At 47.1% G+C, this 22,860-nt stretch overlaps 1 protein-coding gene across 2 annotated transcripts in view; it reads left to right on the plus strand.

Annotated features, from left to right (window-relative positions):
- The window catches only part of Zhx2 (zinc fingers and homeoboxes 2), a 94,927-nt gene that overhangs the window by 66,771 nt on the left and 5,296 nt on the right, over positions 1-22,860 (plus strand). For both annotated transcript variants that reach the window (XM_015486428.2, XM_048802074.1), the window contains one exon: positions 5,986-8,717. In XM_015486428.2, coding sequence (XP_015341914.1) covers positions 6,200-8,713 — 2,514 coding nt within the window. In that variant the 5' untranslated portion in view covers positions 5,986-6,199 and the 3' untranslated portion in view covers positions 8,714-8,717. The remainder of the gene's footprint in view (positions 1-5,985; positions 8,718-22,860) is intronic.

Here is a 22,860-nt window from a genome sequence, read left to right on the forward strand (position 1 = left end):
CATTCATCGTTCCCCTTGGGAGTTCTCCACTCCCGTGACCCCTCAGGGAGCTGCAGCTACCTCTAGTGTCGGCTGCATCAAAAATGCCACTCACAACATCTCTGCATCTTCATGGGACAGAGTTGGCTTTTGCCCAACCAGCTCTCAAGTGGAAGAGGTCAAGTGATGTCTCATTGCCCGGCTACCAACCTGGCTGCCCAGGAGGGTCACATGGGCTGCTGGCTACAAATACAGGATCCTGGGACCTGTGCCTGGATGTTTGGGTTTAATGAGTCTGGACTGGGGCCCGGGAATGGGTATTTTCGCAAAATTCTGCAGGTGATATGTGATGGTTTGGGAACCATGTCAGAGGCCCACCCCCAAAATTCAAATTTAGATTTAAGGGAGGATGGGAGAAATCAGAAAACTTGGGAATGAACTCAGGGTCACCAATGACCTTCCAAACACAACTTCCTTCGAGCAGATGAAAAAAAAATAATAGCAAGGACAGAGAGAAAAGAGAAGAGCTGGGAATCTGGAGCTGAGAAATTCCTCCCGCCCCAACCACCACATTCTCCAACACACCTGCCCATCAGTATTCCTTTCAGAGAGGGGTCATGTTGTGGTTTTAAAACATAAAGAAACAACCCTTCCCAAAGAAAGATCCACGTGGATGAACTGAAGCGGAATCTGTTAACAGCCCTGTAGGAAGACCTCGCAAAGCTAAAAGCACCCTTTCTGGCTTTGATGTCTTCACAAGATGCTTCCTTTGAAAGGCTGAAGACAGCCCTGTTATTTCCTCTGACAGCCCCAGTGGAAAGCTCTGAAATGAGAAGTGGTGTCCTGTCAAAGCCCAAGGTGGAATCTTCGAGGCCATCTGCAGGGAGCTGGGCACTCCTGAGCACCAGCACCCCAGGCCACGGCTCCCCACCACCTCTGCGCTCCGGGGCTGGAGACCCCCAGCTGCAGGCTCCTCTCCAGCAGGACTCCTCTCCTTCCCCAGGAGGTCAAGCACCCCGCCATTTCCCCCACACAGACCTCCAGGCAAATGTCACCCACCTTGAGAAGAGTTTCCCGGAGCTAGTCTAGCAGTTTGACCCATTTTTCCTTCCCCAGGGGGCTGCAGGCCGTTTGTAGGGAAAGGTCAGGAAATCACCGCTCTGTCTCTGGACATGAGGGTGGGGAGGAGATGCAGCGGGAGGGAGCTTCCTTGAGAGCTTTATCTCACCCGGAGCCACAGATGCAGAACCCAGGCTCTGCTCCACCCCCCAAGTCACAATCGCTAACAAGGTTTTGTCATTTCTCATTCGTGGTTGGGTTTCTTTGGAAATGCTATATGCAGATGCCATAGTGGATGAAAGGGAAACTGAGTCAATGTCAGAAACATACCAAGGAGGCCAGAGTGTCTGTGGTGCTTTGTTTTCTTTCCACATCACGCATGCTGGTCACTCTCCTGGCTCTCCTAGGAGTGGGACTCCCAGACAGAAAGGTCCAGCGCAGACCATGGTTCTGAATAAAGGAAGCTTCTTGCCTCCCCTCTGCCTGGGTCTCAGGATATTCAACTGTGCTCACTTCTGACTTGGATAACCTCCACCACAGGCAGGGACAACTCCCTGCTCCCTCGAAGTGGACAGTTTTCAGGTTGGCGTCGATAGCCAGTGCCCAGTGCAGACCTGTTGGGAAGCTGGCCCAGGGCAAGATCTGCCACTCGGAGCTGGCCTGTGAGGACACTTGCTACTCATTATGGAAGGGACGCTGATGGCATTCAGTCTTACCATCTTGTTCATACATTGACTTGTTTATCCGTTTTTTGTTTTTGCCAACTTTGACCAGTGAGTATCCAAACATGAAGAATTTGCCCCAAACACTTCAGCCTTAATGCTGGTGAGTGCCAGGCCTCACAGAACTGCTCCTGACCTTACTGGTGGCCCACAGCAGCCTTTCAAATAGATGCTCCCGTGCTGTGCTCCACAGACACTCAGCCCCTGGTCATGCCACGATTATGCTTCCAAGGGCAGTGTTTCTTATGCCTCCACCAGGGGACCCTGAGAGATGAAGGCCTCATGTGTTCTGAGGCCTCCCCAGTTTCTTTCCTTCTTTCCTTCCCTTTCTGGTCAACCTAGTCTGGTTGCCTGGTTGCCAAGTAAGTTTTAGGAGATATGTTCAAACCCACAGTTTTTGAAACGCTGAGATGTTCCAGTATGTTCCACCAAAATTGCCTTATCTTGTGGGCTCACTTGTCAACAGATTTCAATTGTTCTGAATATGGGCATTTCTTATAAGAAAGGTCCTTTCTCTCTGGTACTCACTGCTGCCTGAAATCTTTACTCTGCAGGGGGAAAAAAGTCTCCTTTTGCTGCTTCGTTTTTGAAAATTATAACAAATATCCCAAACTCCTTAGCCAATGGGGCAAATTTGGCCACATTCTGCTGTGTCAATAGTTCCCCAGGCAGAACTTGAGGATCTCTCCCTTACAAGGTTGCTCCATTCATAAAACCCCCAGCACACATACACACAACCAGGCAAACACACAAAACTGAACTTTCATGAGGTTTTACCATCCCTTACTGGCCTTCGTGAGCAAGGTAGCCTTCCTGCAGTTAATCTAATATGTGGCAACATTTATGCAAAACAGAAAACATACTGTGGGATGGGCCCTGTTCTAGTATCTGGGGAAACCACGGTGGAAGGTTTTTGCCTTAGAGAGCTATTCTAGAATCTTGCCGTCCACTAGAACATCTCATACAACGGCAGAAATGTTCTGTACTACTTAGCACCACGTCCACTAGCCACACGTGGCTCTTGAGCACCAGAAATGTGGCTTAGTGTGACCAAGAAACTGAATTTTTAATTTTACTACATTTTAATTAACATAAACTCAGAGAACCATGTGGGGCCCGTGGCTGCCATACTGGACAGCATTGTTCTGGAAGGAGACACAAACACTCCCTCCCTCACTCCCTCCCTCCCTCGTCACCACAAAACAGATAAACAAACTGGTTACCCTTGAACTGCGCTTTGAAGAAAACAAAATGAGGAAATAGGAGCCAGGAGAGGCATCACTTATGTAGTGGTGGTGGTCAGGAAAGGCGGGATGAAGTAGAACACAGGGGCCCTGAGACGAGCAAGTGGAATAGAACAGAGGCTGGGAAGGAAAGCAATGCTCCTGGCAGAGCAGCTGGACCATGTGAGCAAGAGGCAGAGGGCAGCATGGGCCAGAGATGCCCGGCTTGCAGGCTGTTGTAAAGGAACAGAGGTTCATTCTGATGGGGAGGAGGAGGCGGCTCCATGCAGAAGGGGAAACATGAACCATCTCTGATCTCGAAACCTCCCTGCGTTGCTCCTGAGAGAAGAAATAGGAGACCACAGGAGGCTGTCATGGTAATGCAGGCTGGAGACATGGTGGCTTAGACAAGGGGGAGAGAGGTGGAAATGGTGAGCAGGGCCAACACTGGGTCTGCTTTGAAGCCAGAGTGGACAGGATGCTGACTGATTGTGTGGGGGAGGCAGAGAGACCTTGGCTCAAGTGAGAGATGGCAGGACTATTGGTGGAGACGAGCTCTTGAGGCTCAGAGCAGGTTCCAGAGGGGAAACCAAGAGGTTGAAGCTCATGTGGAGATGGAGACTGGATATATCAGTTGCAGTGACATTGACAAAAAGACACCGTCACCCTCTGCTTTTCCCATGTCCTCTCCTCATCCCTGAAAGATCCTCACCCCACATTGCTGAGGGAATTGCCCAGCCTGAAACATCCAGTGCTCCCATGTTGGAGGGCCAGGTTCTGTGCTGGCCAGGGGAAACACCTCTCTCCCAAGTCCTGCTCAGGTTTGTCACCTGAGCCCCTCAGCAGGTGGGTGTGGGCCTAGCAGCTTTTTTTTTTTTTTTTTTTTTTTTAAGTAATGAGAATTGAACCCAGGGTCACTTAATTACTGAGCCACATCCCCAGGCTGTTTTGTATTTTACTTAGAGACAGGGTCTCACTGAGTTTTTTAGGGCCTTGATAAGTTGCTGAGGCTGGCTTGGAATTCACTATCCTCCTCCTCCGCCTCCATAGCTGCTAGGATTACAGGTGTGCACCACTATGCCCAGCAACCTAGCAGCTCTTGAAGGCAAGTTCTTTGTTCTGCCCTAAGGCTCTCTCTTCAGTGGGACTCAAACCAGGCCAGTGGGAGGGGTGAGGGATGACGGGTCATCTCTTCCATTCCCTTCTCCAGGAGGTCAGGTATCCTTGTTCCAAAACACTTTCCCCTCCTTCTTTAGCCACAAGATAAAAGGCTTCCCACACATCCACTCCTGCATGAGGGTGGCCAGCTTCCTAACAAGCAAATTGTGTCTGTATTCCCAAATTAATATTTGTTTAATGCAATTATAATCAAAATTTGAATTCTAATAGGATTGTTTTGCCTTTGATTCTGACTTATGAGAACAGATGTTCTACATAACCAAGAAGTATTTTGCAAAAGAAGAGCATATAGGAGAAACTCATTCTACCAGATATCAAAATGTACAAAAACATTTTGAAAGCAGGGCATAAATGCAAGACTCCATAGCTAGATCAGAAGCATAATACATGCTACTGAGATATTAGGGAACATTCAAGAAGAATTGTGCTTACGGTGTAACCTAAGATAAATTTGATACCAGATGAATTCAATGTAAGAAATGAAACTTAAACACTCTTTAAAAATATGGGTTAACATGTCTCAGCTGTGAAGAAAGGGAATCAATTTCTAAATATAAAATCACAATGAAGCCACAAGAGAAAAGAAAAAGATAAATTTACTATGTAAAAATTAAAATTTCTACATGTTAAACATTTTTAAATGGAAAATGTTTCCATTTAAAACTACATTTCCATTGTAGTTTCCCAATGGAAAACTACAAGGTAAACAATAGACTGAAAAAAAATTTTAAGAGAGTATTAACATTTTCTTTCTATATAAGTATTAACATTTCTTATATAGAAAGAACTCTCACAAATTTGTAATAAACCACTTAATACCATGATATTAAAATGGCATAAACAATTGATAAAAGAATACGTATAAATGGCAAGAAAATCTTTTAAAACAATTCAAGTTTACTAGCTATTAAGAAAAGCATAAAAGCATATTGAAAGAGGCCCACCCTATCTAGTTGGCAGGGCTTTTTAATGGTGCTATTTTATGTCACATGGGTAGGAAGCTCACCCTCTCAGATTTTGCCGAGGGAAGACCAATTGAGGCAAAAATTTAGCCACACAGGTCACAAGAACTACTTCTAGGCCTTTGTCAAGGGAAGCTATCAGAAATAGGAATTGCAGTTCTGTTAATCAAAGCCAAAAATTGGAACTAAACAGCCAGCAGAAGTTGAAAGGCTGAATGCTTCATGCACGGTATCCCCTAAGCACAGCCACAGACAGCGTTTTTTAACTCATGGCCTTGTTCAATATTTACAGAAACAGGACCCTGTTCAAATGAAATGAAGAAACTACAATATTTAGAATGCTTGTTTTTATTCTTCTTTATACTTTTCTTTACTTTCTGGATTTTCCATCCTGATTTTGCTTTTATGATAAGAAGCAATGTGTTCCTATCCATTTCCTAACACCCACAGAAACCTACTTGCAGGTCCCAGGTCAGCATCTTGCTTCTGATGGACCATAAAAAGCAGCTCGCCAGCCCCTGAGCAACATCTCACTCGCAGCTTTCCCTCCACAACCCCCTACCCCCTTCAGAAGAGCTCAATACCCGGTTCCTTTTCTGTATGTGTTTGTCTCTAAACATGAAGTGGTGACCCCCTTCCTGTTTGCTCACTGCGGGCCAGTTTCCACTTCCTTCCTGAGAAGGGAAAAGAAGAATATGACCTTTCATGTTGATAAGCGCCTGCGCTCGTACCATCTGGGGTTACATGAGTGTTTGATTTGGTCACCAGTTGGGGTGGGTCAAGGGAGCAACTCCAAAAGAGATGCTGGTTTCTGTTGCATTGGGAAGAGACACTGACTCTGTCTTTGTTCCTGCCCCACAGCTATGACGCTACCTGGTGTGTGCAGCAATTAGTGCAGTTACACTTTTCTGTGCTGAAATCATTCTGAAAACTCCAAGGGGAGACTACAGCATTCAAGGAAGCCAAAGCCATTTGAGGGAGAATAAAGCCAAAAGCCTTTTCTCTGATTTATTCCAAGAATTTCACTGCCCTCCCACGACCCTCCTCCAAAATTTAGCCATTGCACACTGCTAGCATGGCGAGCAAGCGAAAATCCACAACCCCGTGCATGGTCCGGACATCCCAAGTGGTGGAACAAGACGCGCCCGAGGAGGCAGACCGGGCCAAAGAAAAAGGCATGGGCGTGCCACAGCCTGACACCGCCAAGGATAGCTGGGCAGCAGAACCCGAAAACGCTTCCAAAGAGAACGAAGTGGTCGAGGTGAAATCAATGGGGGAAAACCAGTCCAAAAAACTCCAAGGGGGTTATGAGTGCAAATACTGCCCCTACTCCACCCAAAACCTGAACGAGTTCACAGAGCACGTGGACATGCAGCACCCCAACGTAATCCTCAACCCCCTCTACATGTGTGCCGAATGTAACTTCACAACCAAAAAGTACGACTCCTTGTCTGACCACAACTCCAAGTTCCATCCTGGGGAGACCAACTTCAAGCTGAAGTTGATCAAACGCAACAGTCAAACCATCTTGGAGCAGTCCATTGAAGCCACCAACCACGTGGCATCTGTCACCACCAGCGGCCCTGGAGGGAATGACAATGATCCCGGCATCTCAGTGAGTAAAACCCCCATCATGAAGACAGGAAAACCGAAAGCAGATGCCAAGAAGGCGCCCAAGAAGCCCGAGGAGGCCACCCACGAGCACCACGCGGAAGGGACTGCCCGACTGATGACAGACACTGCTGAGATCCTCTCAAGACTGGGAGGTGTGGAGCTCCTCCAAGACACATTAGGACACGTCATGCCTTCTGTACAGCTGCCACCAAATATCAACCTTGTCCCCAAGGTCCCCGTCCCACTAAATACTACCAAATACAACTCTGCCCTGGACACAAATGCCACCATGATCAACTCCTTCAACAAGTTCCCTTACCCAACGCAAGCTGAGTTGTCCTGGCTGACAGCTGCCTCCAAACACCCAGAGGAGCACATCCGAATCTGGTTTGCCACGCAGCGCTTAAAACACGGCATCAGCTGGTCCCCCGAGGAGGTGGAAGAGGCCCGGAAGAAGATGTTTAACGGCACCATCCAGTCAGTACCACCGACGATCACTGTGCTGCCCGCCCAGCTGACCCCCACGAAGATGTCACAGCCCATCCTCCAGACAGCTCTGCCATGCCAGATCCTTGGCCAGACCAGCCTGGTGCTGACTCAGGTGACCAGCGGGTCAACAACCGTCTCTTGTGCCCCCATCACATTGGCTGTGGCCGGAGTGGCCAACCATGGCCAGAAGAGACCATTGGTGACTTCCCAAGCTGCCCCTGAGCCCAAGCGTCCACACGTCACCCAGGTGCCAGAGCCTCCGCCCAAGGTGGCCAACCCCCCACCCACCCCAGCTAGCGACCGCAAGAAGACCAAGTTGCAGATAGCACACCTCAAGGCCAGCTTCCTCCAGAGCCAGTTTCCCGATGATGCTGAGGTCTACCGGCTCATCGAGGTCACCGGCCTCGCCAGGAGCGAGATCAAGAAGTGGTTCAGTGACCACCGGTATCGGTGTCAGAGGGGCATCGTTCACATCACCAGCGAATCCCTTGCCAAAGACCAGCTGGCCATCGCAGCCTCCCGACACGGTCGCACGTACCATGCATACCCAGACTTTGCCCCCCAGAAGTTCAAAGAGAAAACACAAGGTCAGGTTAAAGTCCTGGAAGAGAGCTTTTTGAAAAGCTCTTTTCCTACCCAAGCAGAACTGGATCGGCTGAGGGTGGAGACCAAGCTAAGCAGGAGAGAGATCGATTCCTGGTTCTCAGAGAGGCGGAAGCTTCGGGACAGCATGGAACAGGCTGTTTTGGATTCCATGGGGTCTGGCAAAAAAGGCCCAGATGTGGCGGCCCCCAATGGTGCTCTGTCTCGACTCGACCAGCTCGCGGGTGCCCAGCTAGCCAGTTCTCTGCCCAGCCCTTCACCAGCAATTCCACAGAGTCAAGAACAGGTTCATCTCCTGAGAAGCACGTTCGCCAGAACCCAGTGGCCCACCCCACAGGAGTACGACCAGTTAGCGGCCAAGACCGGCCTGGTCCGAACTGAGATCGTGCGTTGGTTCAAGGAAAACAGATGCTTGCTAAAAACTGGAACCTTGAAGTGGATGGAGCAGTACCAGCAGCAGCCCATTTCAGATGACCACGGCTACGATGCCACAGCCAGGAAAGCAGCAAAACCAGCCACCGAGAGCCCCAAGAACGGAAGTGAGATGGTACAACAGTGTCACAAGGACCCCAAAACACTCTGCGAAGAGGACTTGGAGAAGTTGGTCCCCAGAGTGAAAGTGGGCAACGAGCAAGCAAAAGACTGTCTACCAGCCAAGCCCTCAGAGGCCACCTCAGACCGGTCAGAGGGCAGCAGCCGGGACGGCCAGGGCAGCGACGAGAACGAGGAGTCGGGTGTTGTGGACTATGTGGAGGTGACCGTTGGAGAGGAAGATGTCACCTCAGACAGGTCGGACAGCTGGAGTCAGACCCCAGCAGAAGGCACGACGGAATTGGCCGACTCCGACTCCGATGGCGCCCCTGCTGAGGCTGGCCAGGCCTAGACAGGTAATGCCGCCTGCTCACCCAGGCAACGGGAGAATCCTGGCTTCCTCTCTCACGGGCAGGGTTAATATAGGTGGTGGGTACAGAGATGTCGACCCAGATGACCAAAGGGTTCTCCTTTTTTTAATTAATACAAAAACATCCCTATATATTGATGCTGAGCATCAGTATCTATCAATTGTGTCATTGACAAGACACACAAGCTGAGTAGCCCTTATATGAAACACTTGCATTTCAGATTCCAGTTCTTTTCAGAGCTGGGGAATTTGCATATACATAATGAGGCATCCTAAGGCTGGGATCCAACCCTAAACATGAAGTTCATTTATATTCCACATGTGCCTATACACAAAATCTGGAGGTAATTTTGGGCAATATTTTTAATAATTTTGTGCATGAAACAAAGTTTTACCATGTAAGATCTTCCACATGGGGAATTTTTCCATCATGTTGGTGTACAAGAAGTTTTGGATTTTGGAGCCTTTTGGATTTTAGATTTTCAGATTAGAGATGCTCTACCTGTATTTGTCATGTGCCTTTACCATGTACCACATAACGTTTTGAAATCGGTATAGGTAGCGGAATGGCTTAGTGGGGCTAATTCACATATGTATTATCTAATACATTTATCTTTTCTGTGTGTGTGTGGTGATGAGTTCTTTTTCAAAGTTCTTGAAGAAAGATAGGGGCTGATAACCCCATGTCCTCATTTGCAAGGGTATAAGAAGGGCACAGCCCTGCCGCCTGGGCCTGTTTCAGCACCAGCCTTCCAGCCTGTCCATGCAGGAAGCTAGTCACAGCTCTCTGATCAACACAGCCTCCGTATGTTTTGCGTTCATGACTGTTAAAAATAAGCAAGAAAAAGACGTGTCTTTTTTCTTTTCTTTTCTTTTTGGATTTGACAGAAAATAAGGATTCAAGTTTGCTCAATCTGAAATTTGAGGTTGTTTTTTTTTTTTTTTTACCTGAAAGGTTTGAAAGTGCTTCACATTTGCCTTGTTGTGGTACAAGGAAGGTGCCACTCTGCTTGGGTCCCCATAACCCCTTCAAATCTGGAAGAGACCTGTGTAAATTTAGACTCTTGGAGCCACAAAAGCCAGGGAAGGGAGGTTGCTATGGTTACTAATGGCCGTGTCATCCAGATAATGGGACATGCCTCAGAAGCCCTTGGTGTGTGTGCTTCCGGGGAGGCCAGTGGAAACCCAAGGCCCAGGCACAGCCTCTGGCCTGGGAGTGAGCTGAGAAAAGGGGTGAGGGAGGAGGGGGTTCTTTGTTGAAAGTTTGGAAGAGGGGAAGATGCACAATTTGCCCAGGTGGGCTTCTCCAGAGACTACTTAAAAGGGGACCCCCGTTATCTTCAAAAATAATGAAGTAAAGTTAAGAACCTCCAAAATGATTTATAAGGTCCTAAAGGGATGCCTGGAAGTTACCATACCTCTGTATTGCTGAACTTGGACCCCTCTGGGTGGCATGTTGCTCATTGATGATTTAGTAATAAAATGAGGCACCTTTAATAAAATGGCAAGTAAATGAAATCCTCTAGGAGCCCTGTATCAGCCAGTTCCATCAGCCATGAGCAAAGCCCACCCCAGAATGCCATCCTGTCTTCTTGAGGAACTTCTGTGGTCTAGGTGAAGACATGGTCCAGGAGGAGGCTAGTGACAGCAGAGGAGCTAGAAGAGCTCCCCGAGGTCCCCAGCAGTGCCAACCACCCACCTCCATCTCACTGTCTTGCTCTCTTCCTCTCTCTGCCTTCTTCCTGTTTTCTTGGAAAACCCTCCCAGCCCAGCTCATCTCTCTTGTGTAGGAATGAAGGAGTGATTTTTCTTTTTTGTCTGCCTGAATGCTGCTAGCGTGCCCTGTCTTCTATCCTTGCTCTTGTCTGGTCTACAATATAAATCTACATGGTTGCTCTTTCCTCCCACCCTGGAGTAGATGATAAGACTCAGTACCATTCAATAGGACATTCAGAGCCCCTCCGTGTGCCCGCTGCTGTGCAAGCCACCAGAGATGATGTGATGGAGACAGATGACACAGTCCCCATTTGCACGAAGCTCTGATGGGCCAAGGAGGGAAGAGAATGCACTCTCCTTACCTAGCCAGTGTGCTGTGTGATGTGATAGGGGGGTGCACAGCTGTGTGCAAGAGCTCACAGGAGGGATACCCAGGCTGGGAACCAGAGGGAGCTTCCATGAGAAAGAGGTGTCTGCACACACTCATGGGAGCAAGTTAGCCAAGTGCACAAGAAAAGAGTTGTTCGAGTGGAAAGAACAGGATGGGACAAGGTCCAGAGCAAAGGAATGGTGCAGGTGAGGATCAAAAGAGGGTTGGCGTGTCCAGAAAGTAGAGTTTGAGTTCCCTAAATGATGAGAAGAGGTGAACAAAAAAAAAAAAAAAAAACCCAAAGGTTTTCCCTAACAGACAAAAGCTGCTGTGAGCCAGCTGTGTTTGCTGAATTTGAATATAAGGATGTGCGTGTTCCCGGGAGCTCAGATGGTGCCTCCTGCTCTCCACGGCTGAGTGAGCAGTTATCTAGAGGCGGCAGCTCCCCAGAGGCCCCTGAGGCCACCTGTCCCCACCTGCCCCCCTCCTTTCTCCCAAGCTATCCCCCACTACCAGTTGAGAATGCCAGGTGGGCTGTATGCCTGATCCCCCTGAGACCAAGAGGAAGCAGAAAAGCAGGAGAGAATGCTGAAACCATAAGGAGAACCTTGGAGAAGTGGAGAAACATGGCCATACCCGGACTCACCTAATTCTCCAAGACAGGAATCGCTCTTGTTTAGAAACCTGGTAACTGAGACCAGACGCCAAGGAACTTGGCCACATTCTCTCCCAGCACCTCAGCTGGACTCGGGAGCCCTCCTTCCTCCTCTTGCCATCTTGACATCAATTTCTGAAGGACAGAAATTCCACGTTTCTGTTGAGCACCCTCCACCCCAGGCACAGGAGAATACCCAGGCTTTCAGAAGTTGTCCTTTGAATTCATATCAGACAATTTAGAGATGTAGGAATTGATTGTATCCCCCCAAATGCAAAAACATCCAGGAACTCCACTTTATGTTTATGATGAATGCCACAAGGGGAGCCGGAAGATATTCCTCCACGAAATGCTGAGGTCTGCTCAATGCTGACAGCATTAGATGTCCCCTGATCTGTTGAAGATCCATCGTATTGAGGGAGGGGCTGCCGTCTGCACTAGCAGGGCCATCTGAAAGCTCTCCCAAGTCCTAACCAGGGGCTTCTCTTAAAGAAGGAGGAGCCCCTGGTTAGGACTTTTCAACTGAGAAAGGGCATATCACCCCAAATTACTTTACAGCTCTTATGAACCAGATGAATGGGTCTCTTGAAATCCATAAATATCCAATGGTGCCCTGCTTACACACATGCTTTTAGGAAACACAGTCAAGTGCACTTGTATACATAGAAATGCTGAAAAAAATTCCCAGTTTTGACTTTATGAAAGGTGCCGTGTAATACTTAAGACAGAGGGAAAGTCGCTGAGAGGGGCTCTAGGGTTGGATTTGCTCTATAGGGGTAAAGCATCTCCCCAACCAGCCCCTCGGCTTTGAGCTTTGCCAGTCTCATGACAGTGTGTGGTTTGGTCCAGGCTCACCTCAGCTGTGAGGTCAGACATTAAGTTAAGGAGTCCTCCCAGCCCTTGAGTGGCTGTGTCTGGATTCACAGTCTCTGGGTCTGAATATTTTCTGAGCCATCCCATTGAGAGAGCTCTCCTAGCAAGAAGCTGTAAAATGAATTTTTTTCCCCCAAAGATGAGTCAACCAACTTGCTTAAGTTGTCACATACATGCCTGGATGTTTGGCCAAGGGGTTAATCCCCTTAGTACTCCTACTAAGAGTTTCCATTTGTGGGTGTGTACTATGAGCTTAGCACTCCCTGAAGCCTGTCTAGCTAGCCCTGTAAACTCCATGGCAACCCTGTGGCATAATTACAGCTTTCCCCTCATTTTATAAAGACAAAATTGAGGCTCAAGAAAATAAGTGACTTGCCCCAGCTTCCTATGCCGGCCACTGCTGGAGCATGGACACCACCCCTCATCTCTCCAGACACGCCTGACCCCAACCACACTGGGACCCACAGCCTCTCCAGTGGTAGCACTGCCACCATGATGGAGACCCAACAATAAAAAAGTGCTCATTTCTTAATGTGCTCAGGAATGGAAACGAATGTAACTTACTGGTTCAACAAGAACTCTGGAGCGCCCTCTCTGGGCCAGGCACTGTGCTGGTCTACATAGAAGGACCAGGACACAGCCCCTGCCTACATCTCAGTCTAAGAAATGTACATAAAAACACTGTAAGCCCAGCCGGGCTGTTAATGAGAGCTGTGCACATGGAAATTGGAGGAGCTCAGAGGGAGAGTGACTGACGTACAACCCATCCTCCACTCCACATAGGCAAGCCTTCTCGTTTATTTTAAACAAAGGAACGAAGGCTCAGAAACCCGAAGTACTCGGCAGAGTTCACTCAGCCGGTGTCTAAATTTGACTCCAAATCTCCAGCCACTACCTTCCCTGCCTCCAGATTTCTGACAAAAGTTTCCGACACTTGATGATTAAGGATGGCTTCAGGGTAGACATAAAATTTGAGGAATGTTCAAAAAATATATTCTCCATGGTTCAGTTTGCTTAAAATATGTAAGGCTGCTAAGTGTTGCATCTTGGCTACAATTTAAGATCCAGAATATGTGCCCTCCCTACACTCCATTCATATTAGCTGTTCAAATACAGACATACTGAATGAATGAATGAATGAATGAATGAACGAAAATATTCTAATCACTATTTCCCTCTCTCTCTCTCCCCCACCAGACTCTTGAAGACAGAGACTATATCTCATTAATCTCTGAATCCCCAATGCAAATTCAGAGCAGATGCTCAGTAATGGTTATTTTGGTCTGTTTTCTCTTGCTAGTAACACAATATCACAGACTGGGTGTGTTTTTTTGTTGTTTTTTTTTTTTAAAGTTTATTTGGGCTTACAGTTCTGGAGGTCCAAGGTTAAGGGGCTATCTCTGGTGATGGCCCTCTTGCTGGAGAAATCAGAAAATATGCAGGCTATCATATGGCAGAGACAGGGAGTGTGTGCCTCTTCTGATCTCTCTCCCTCTTTTTATAAAGCTACCAGTTCTCAATCATAGAGGCTCCACCCTGATGACCTCATCTCATTTTAATCACCTCCCAAGTCTCCTCCTCTAAACATTGTAGTTGGCTCAAGTTTCCACCATCTCTGTAGTTCACAGTGGGGATCAAACTCTAGTGAGTTTTGGAGGGGACAACCCAAGTTCATTGAAACCACCTGAGGATCATTGGTTTTCCGTTATTGGCATTTGGTATTTCCGTCTTTTTGCTCCTCCCCATTTTTTCCCAACACTCATTCACCCCCATGGAAGACAGCAGTCGGAAGGGAGGAGTTGGGCATTAGCTTTCCAAGTGTGTGAGCAGCTCCAGGGAAAGGTTTATTGGAGAATTTATCATGAAATATTTACTAGATGCTGCTGCATGGACTGCCCACTAACCTTCCTCCCTCGTTTCGAATGGGGAGTTCACTCTCACCGCTTTCAATTATCTAATTCTGGAGCTTCTCGCCCTAAGAATTCTCACTATGTTGTGGGCAGCTTGTAGCAACCTAGCAACCGTGAAACCTACCCCCCTCATTTTCCAGAGATGGATGCAGGCCCCAAAGAGGTAAAGTAACCAGCCCAGAGACATTCCTAATAAGTGACTTGGTTCACTCACCCATCAAGTATTTGTGGAATGCCTGCAGAGCACTGGACTCGGAAGGGAGGTGATGCCCAGCATGTCTCTGCCCTCTTGGAGTTCATGGGCAAATGGGAAATGAAGTTTTAATCAATCCAAAAGGAAGGTTACCACACTGGGACGTTTTCTGTTTGTTTGTTTGTTTATTTGCTTGTTTTTTAAAGAAAGGCACATGAAGCTGTTAGAGTGTAGAACTGGGAAATTTGACCTGATTTAAGGATAGGAGAGGCCTCTCTACAGAGGTAATAGATGGATTGAAATCCGAAGGCTTCAGCCAACATGTGGGATTTAGCTGAGAAGGGGGGAGGGGATGAGCTTTCTAGGCCAAAGAAATAATATATTCGATACTTAACATGTCTCACTGTGACTTCGACACACCTTCCAGTTTAAGAACCACCAGTGTGTGAGTTCAAGACCCCCTTCCTACTCCCTTGTGGGTGGACCAGAGTCGAGCCCTGGCATACCCGTGTGCCCTAAGATGCTTATCCTTTTGAGTCTAAGGGATGTAATTTCAAATGGGGGCTTGATGTGTGTCTGCCCTCCCCTACCCTTCTAGTAAAAGCATTCTACATTTCACTAACATTATCAAGGGATGCCCAAGTCCAGGTACTGCTCCCTTAGGACAAGGACCACAACACATCACCACTGTCCCCAGGGTGACAGTGTGCAGTGTGGTATTGTTCCAAGAAAGCTGGATGGAGAAGTGGGGCTGGGTCTTGAGAGGAAATCATGCCTGACACATGAACCAGCACAGAATACCTTGGAAGGCATTTCTCCTTTTGTCCCCTCCTCAAACTCTGCTGAGCCCCTCCTTGGGGACATCACTGGGAACAAGACAAGCAGGAAGTGGGAAATTGTGCAGCAGCAGCTACAGGCAGCGCAAGACTTCAGATTCAGCCTTGCAATGTCACAATGGTCAATTATTACTATTAAAAAAGTGGGGTGGTTTAAAAAAAAAAAAAAAAGCAAGAATGGATAGTCACCATCTCAGCATCTCACTGTTTGCTTTCTCTCGTGGAATGCACTGTCAATCTCTCCCAAGTCCCCAGGGCCTTTGGGGAAGCCCTCCAGGGAAAGCTGTGACATGGAAAAAATTCTAATTTTTCTTCATGTTCCTCCCAATGTGTAAAGCACTAGGGAAGGTTTTGCTAAAGAATTAGTACTTGCAATGTGTCTGGTCATCCCCAAGGTAGGTGTGGGAGTCAGGGGTTCCCTATCCTAGAAAGTGTTGGGGGCAGCAGGGCTGCACGTCCCTGCGGCAAGAATGTCCCAAAAGGAGCCATGTGCAAATGGACCCAATGGCCTTGCCGTTTCCTCCAAAGCTGAGATTTGGTGCTGTAGGATGAGGTGACCCATCAGGCTGTGGGTCCTCTGCTGGGCGAATCTGTCTGAACCTGCAATGAGACCCCCAGAGCAGCCCAAGAAAATGAGCAAGAGACATGCTGTCAAAGCATGCTGATATTCTGTAAGGGAACAACAAAGCACTGAAATGGGGACTTTGTTCTCAGCCCGTGTAGCGGCCACCACTCTGACAGCACCAGGCTGGCTTCCCATTGTTCCCCGATTAAGGTTGATTGAGAATCCTGTGTGGACCAGGCACTGCAGGAAGGGGCAGCAGGGGCCAGCAGTGAACATGACGGGCACCGTCTGCATCCTCTCAGCCTCCCATCTACGTACAATCAATCACCCAGGTCATCGGAAGTCAGCAAGTGACGGGGTCCGAGAAGCCCTGTGCAGGAATGTCTGCCAGATCTGGCAGCCTCCAGGAGAAAGGCCTTCCTGCAGCTGGGTCCTGCTGCCCAGGGGAAGGGTTGGGGCCTCAGCTCTGTCCCTGGGGGAGGACTCCACATGTGCCATCATCGAGGAGCTAGAAGCCTGGCTGTGAGCAGGTGGATCCATGATGGCTAAGCAGAACCAGGGGAGAGTATCCCCAACAGAGCCAGGGCTGGATTCTGGGAGGCCTGGGGCTAGAGCACTGGACTTCTTCCCCAGCAGCTGGTGAAGGCAGTGAAGGGACTAAACCGAGTGACACAAGATGTCACCCTGCAAGGTGGGACAATGGCCTCTGCCAGCTGCGCCAGGGCATCTATCTGTTCAGGAGTCTGAGACTGAAACACATTCAAGAAAGAATGTCTTTTGCTTGTGCAAGGAGAAACCAGGGGTCAGGGGTCATTTTGTCATTTTCTCACACTCCTCCAATGCAAACCCAGTGGGGCCATGAGAGACGCCAGCCCCGGGCATTGTCCCAGTCACTGGGCTCCCTGCTTCACTTCAGTCCATTGGGCTTGGCCATGAGCAGAGACCCCTGGAGTGGGAAAGGTCCTGCTCTCTGTCCCAAGCATCTTCCCAGCTTCCCCTCAAAGGGGCCATCAGCTCCTGCAGCCTGAGTCCTGCCGACTGCCACACAGCTGGGAAAGGTGAGGAGTAAAGTCCAGGTAGTTCTGAGGATGTCACTGGGATCTCTGCAGGAAAAAAAAAGGAAAGAAAGAAAGCTTTCTCTCTCTCCCTTTTGTCTTCCTTTTCCTGGTCACCCTTTTGGCCTTGCAACCAGTTCCTTTTTCAAGGCGCATTCGGTGCTGGGATCCAACCCAGAGCCTGGCACCTGCTGGGCTGGTGCCCCACCACTGAGCTACATCCCCAGCCCTTTTTATTTTTTGAGACAGGGTCTTGTGAAGCTGCTGAGTCTTAGGGGCCTCCAGCTTAGGGTCCTGCTGCTTCAGCCTCCAAAGTGGCTGGCATAAGAGGGGTGGGCCACTGTAGCCAGCTAGCATCTTTTTTTAAATCAATACGCATAATTGGAGGATTGTGCATGTTTTCATCCGTAAGAAATTACACAAGGAATCATGAAGACACCTGGCTGGATGGAGAGTCACTTTCATATTGAGGTTTACCTAAAAAACGAGAGTTTGGGCCATGCACTTAAAGAGACAGGGTTTTGCTGGGCACCCTGGCACACACCCGTAATCCCAGTGGCTCAGGAGGCTGAGGCAGGAGGATCACAAGTGCACAGCCAACCTCAGCAACTTAGTGAGGCTCTAAACAAATTAGTGAGACCCTGTCTCAAAATTAAAAAAATAAAAAGGGCGGGGATGTGGCCTAGTGGTAAAGCACCCCTGGGTTTAATTCCTGGCACCAAAGAGAAAAGAAAAGAAAGAAAGGAAAAAGAGGCAGAGTTTCTCGTCATGTATAAGAGAGACAAAATGTGCATACTCACGTGCGTAAACAGGTCAGTTCACTGGCACATAAAGCTCTCACTTTACACCTCGCCTTCCTCCAGAAAAATAAAGCCATCTTTCTTGAGCCCCTCTCACCTCTGTTCTGCACACCCCATGTGTCTCCTCCCTCATCAGCTCTGTACCATGGAAGTGAGGCTCAGGGAGGTTAAGGAACCCACCTCAGCACCCAGCCGGGAAGAGGCAGGTCCTGGTGCCCAGCTGTCTCAACTCCACAGCTCCCTCTATTCTGCCCAGCAGCCCTGAGCCAACCTGGATCCTTCAGCCAGACCAGGAGAAACAAGAACGGAGGCTGCCTGTCCTGCCATCTTGGGCCTTGTTTCCTGGTCCAGGAAACTGTTCAGGTAGACATCCCACCACCAGCAGCCTCCCTGCCAGAGGGAGGGAAGCCATTTGCTAGGAAAACCCTGTTCTTTGGCACACAGGAGGAGCCTGGCTGCGGTCCATGGTGCCCATCCAGAGGGCACACACGGCTCTACCCAGATTAGTAATAAAGCATGTGGTCCTCACTGTGTGCCCCAGCCCCCTGCCTCTGAAGCAGACATGCTCTTTCCTCGACCAGGTGGCTCCATGCATGAAGACTGCATGACCTGGACCCGCACCAGGTCTGGAGAGGAGCGATTAAGAGCCAGGCGGCTCTGCAGTTGGACTGGCCAGGGTGGAGTCCGACTCCACCACTTACTAGCTGCCTAATGGGAAGCAAGGCATTGAATCCCCCTGAGCCTCGGTTTCTTTGCTATAGAGTGGATCTAACAGTGCCTTCCTGCCAGGTCACTGGAAGCAGTAAAAAGAGATGAGCTGTTATCACTTGGCACTGTGGCAGAGAAACCTCAGCTATAGGCACTGCTGCTACAGCCATGCTCGTTCTTGTTTCTGACTGTGCCACCGAGGTCCTGTGGCGAATGGGAATCGCCTCCCCCCCCCAACCCCGCCCAGCTTCCATTCCACTCCTGCAATGGGTAATGTGGATCACAATGGGTGACTTTGGCTAGATCCCTTGAGGTCATACCAGATCCCAAGGACATCCCTGAAATCCATTCCATCCACAGACTTTTCTTTTACAAGTTGGTTTCTTAGTGACAACAGTTCAGCCTTACTCACAGGGGTGTCGAGGGAGCATGGGTGTGTTTAATATTCAGGAATGAAGGACATCATGGGTGATTTGCTGATACCTTTGGCTAAGAAGTCTGCTCTTCTTGCTCTGGGTCCCCTCTACAAAAATCAGCTCTCAGGGCCTTCTCAGCCAGAGAGTGCCCAAGCGGTAACATGGCCTTACCAGGAGGGAGGCAAAGGAAAAGCCCAGGCTTCAGGGATCCCCAGGTCTGACACCCCTCTAGCCTCTCATGGAATGCTGGCTGCATTCTTCACAGCCCAGCGTCTCTTTGGATTCCTTTCCCAGAATCTCTGGATCCTGGGAGCCAACAGAAGTAAACATGGAGATCTGACCTAGTTTCCTAGAACTTCCATAACGTAGCACAATCCGGGCAGTTTCAACAGCAGAAATGCATTCTCTCACAGCTCTGGAGAGTGGCGGGCAAGGTCCCTGAGGGTGTCTGATCCCGGCTCTCCAAGCTGCTGGCGGGCTGCTGACATCCCTGGCCTGCCTGGGCTTCTGCATGCATCATCCCGACCTCTGCCTGACTTCTCATGGCCTTCTCCCCTGTGCAGGTCCTTCCTTTCCCTGTCTGTCTCTGGGTCCACGTTTCCCCCTTTTCATAAGGTCACTAGTCCTATCGGGTGAGGGTCCACCTGACTACCTCAGTCTAACTCTTACTGCTGTGAAGGTATTTCCAGATAGTTACACTCTGAAGTACTGAGGATTGGGGCACATATGTTTTATATGCTTTGGAGGCACATATTCAACCACAGCAAGGTCCTTGGACTACTTTCATATCTTGGAAGTAATATAAGAAGTAGACCTTCTCATACTGACTTCTCGTAAGTACTGTTTGTTAAGAGGACAGGATTTAGAGCTTGCCTAGATCCCACCTCTGCTTACAAGTTGTGTGATCTTGGGTAACCTATTTATTCTCTGTGTTCAGATTCCTCACCAGTAAAATGGGAATAATATCTATACTTCTTAGGGTTGATATAAACATTAAATAAAAATATACTTTACGTAGTACATCTTTTTTATTTTTTTATTTGTTCTTATTATTTATACATGATAGAAAAATGGTTTTTGACGTTCATGCATATATAAAGTATAACTTCTCATTCTTCTGATTGTATGTGATGAGAATTACATTGATGGTGTAATCATATATGCACATAGGATAGTAAGGTCTGACTCATTCTACTATCTTTCCTATTCTCATTTCCCGACCCTTCCCTTCATTCCCCTTTTTCTAAGTACTTCTGTTCTTCCCTACTTTCCCCCATTGTGAATTAGTATCTGCATATCAGAGACAACATGCAGCCTTTGTTTTTTTTGGGGGGGGGGGATTGGCTTATTTCACATAGCATGTTAGTCTCCAGTTCCATCTATTTACCAGCAAATACCATAATTTCATTCTTCTTTAAGGCTGAGTAATATTCCGTGGTATTCATGCACCACATTTTCTTTATCTAGTCATCTGTTGAAGGGCACCTAGGTTGGTTCCATAGTTTAGCTATTGTGAGTTGAGCTGCTATAAATATTGATGTGGCTATATCACTGTACTATGCTGATTTTAAGTCCTTTGGGTATAAACTGAGGAGTGTGATAGCAGGATCAAATGGAGATTCCATTCCAAATTTTTCGAGGAATCTGCACGCTGTTTTCCATAGTAGTTACACCAATTTGCAGTGCCACCAGCAATGTATGAGTGTACCTTTTTTCCCCACATCCTCGCCAACACTTATTGTTGCTCGTATTCTTGATAACTGCCATTCTGACTGGAGTAAGATGGAATCTCAGTGTAGTTTTAATTTGCATTTCTCTAATTGCTAGAGATGTTGAACATTTTTTCATGTATTTCTTGACCCATTGTATTTCTTCTGTGAAGTGTCTGTTCAGTTCCTTTTCCTATTTATTTATTGGGTTACTTGGGGAGTTTTTTGGTGTTAAGTTTTTTGAGTTCTTTATACATCCTAGAGATCAATGCTGTACATGAGGTGCAGTGGCAAAGATTTTCTCCCGTCCTGTAGGTTCTCTCTTCACATTCTTGATTGTTTCCTCCACCGTGAAGAAGTTTTTTACTTTTATTCCATCCCATTTATTGATTCTTCATTTTACTTCTTACACTTTAGGAGTCTTGTTAAGGAAGTCAGTTCCTAAGCCTACATGATGTAAATTTGGGCCTACTTTTCTTCTGTTAGACACAGGGTCTCCAGTCTAATGCCTAAGTCCTAGATCCACTTTGAGTTAATTTTGCACAGGGTAAGAGATAGTGTCCAATTTCATTTTGCTACATGTGGATTTCCAGTTTTCCCAGCACCATTTGTTGAAGAGGCTATCTTTTCTCCAATGTATGTTTTTGGCACCTTTATCTAGTATGAGAGAACTATATTTATGTGGGGTTTTCTCTGTGTCTTCTCTTCTGTACCATTGGTCTTCATGTCTGTTTTGGTGCCAATACCGTGCTGTTTTTGTTAAAATAGCTCTGTAGTGTATATATATATATATGTATATTTTGCGGGGGGGGAGGGAATACCAGGGATTGAACTCAGGGGCACTCAACCACTGAACCACATCCCCAGCCCTATTTTGTATTTTATTTAGAAACAGGGTCTCACTGAGTTGCTTAGTGCCTTACCACTGCTGAAGCTGGCTTTGAACTCATGATCCTTCTGTCTCAGCCTCCTGAGCCACTGGGATTTCAGGCATGTGCCACTGAGCCCAGCACATAGTATAATTTAAGGTCTGGTATTGTGATACCTTTGGCTTCACTTTTCTTGCTCAGGATTACTTGGCTCTTCTGGGTCTCTTATTTTTCCAAATTAATTTCATGACTGCATTTTCTATTCTATGAAGAATATCATTGGGATTTTAATAGGAATTGCATTAAATCTGTATAGTGCTTTTGGTAGTATGGCCATTTTGACAATGTTAATTCTGCCTATCCAAGAACATGAGAGATCTTTCAGTCTCCTAAGGTCTTCTTCAATTTCTTTCTTGGTGTATTATAGTTTTCATGGTAGAGGTCTTTCACCTCTTTTGTTAGATTAGTTCCCAAATATTTATTTTTTTGAGGCTATTGTAGATGAGATAGTTTTCCTAATTTTTCTTGCAGTAGATTCATCACTGATGTAGAGAAATGCAATTGATTTATGGGTGTTAATTTTATATCACACTACTTTGCTGAATTTGTTTATGAGGCAAGTGCTCTACCCCTGAGCCACAACCCCAGCCTGATGGTATTAATTGTTCTTTGAAGGTCTTGTAGAACTCATCTGAGAATCCATCTGGTCCTGGGCATTCTTAGGTGATAGGTTTTTGATGGCATCTTCTATGTCATTGCCTAAAATTGCTTTGTTTAAATTGTATATGTTCTCCTGATTCAGTTTGGGTAGGCCATATGTCTCTAGAAATTTGTCAATGTCTTCAAGATTTTCTATTTTATTAGAGTACAAATTTTTGAAATGGTTTCTGATTATATTCTGTATTTCTGTAGTGTCCATTGTGATGTTTCATTTTTCATCATGAATTTTAGTAATTTGAGCTTTCTTTTTCGTTTTTGTTAGCATGGCTAAGGGTTTATCAATTTTTTTATTTTTTCAAAGAACTAATTTTTTGTTTTGTTAATTCTTTGAATTGTTTCTTTTGTTTGAATTTCATTGATTTCAGCTCTGATATTAATTATTTCCTGTCCTCTACTGCTTTGGGTGTTGATTTGTTCTTTTTTATTTCTAGGGCTCTAAGATATAATTTTGGTTATTTATTTTGGCTATTTTCTATTCTTTTAATGAATGAGCTCAATGCAGTGAGCTTCCTCTTAGTACTGCTTCATAGTGTCCCAGGCACTTTGATATGGTGTAACACTATTCTCATTTACCTCTCAGTATTCTTTTATTTCATCCCTGATTTCTTCTGCTATCCACTGGTCCTTCAATAGTGTATTATTTAGTCTCCAGGTGTTAGAGTAGCTTCTAGTTTTTATTTTATCATTGATTTCTAATCATTCCATTAGGATCTGATAGAATCCAAGGTATTATC

The sequence above is a fragment of the Marmota marmota genome, unplaced genomic scaffold, assembly GCF_001458135.2.
Source record: "Marmota marmota marmota unplaced genomic scaffold, marMar, whole genome shotgun sequence".
Taxonomy (NCBI): domain Eukaryota; kingdom Metazoa; phylum Chordata; class Mammalia; order Rodentia; family Sciuridae; genus Marmota; species Marmota marmota.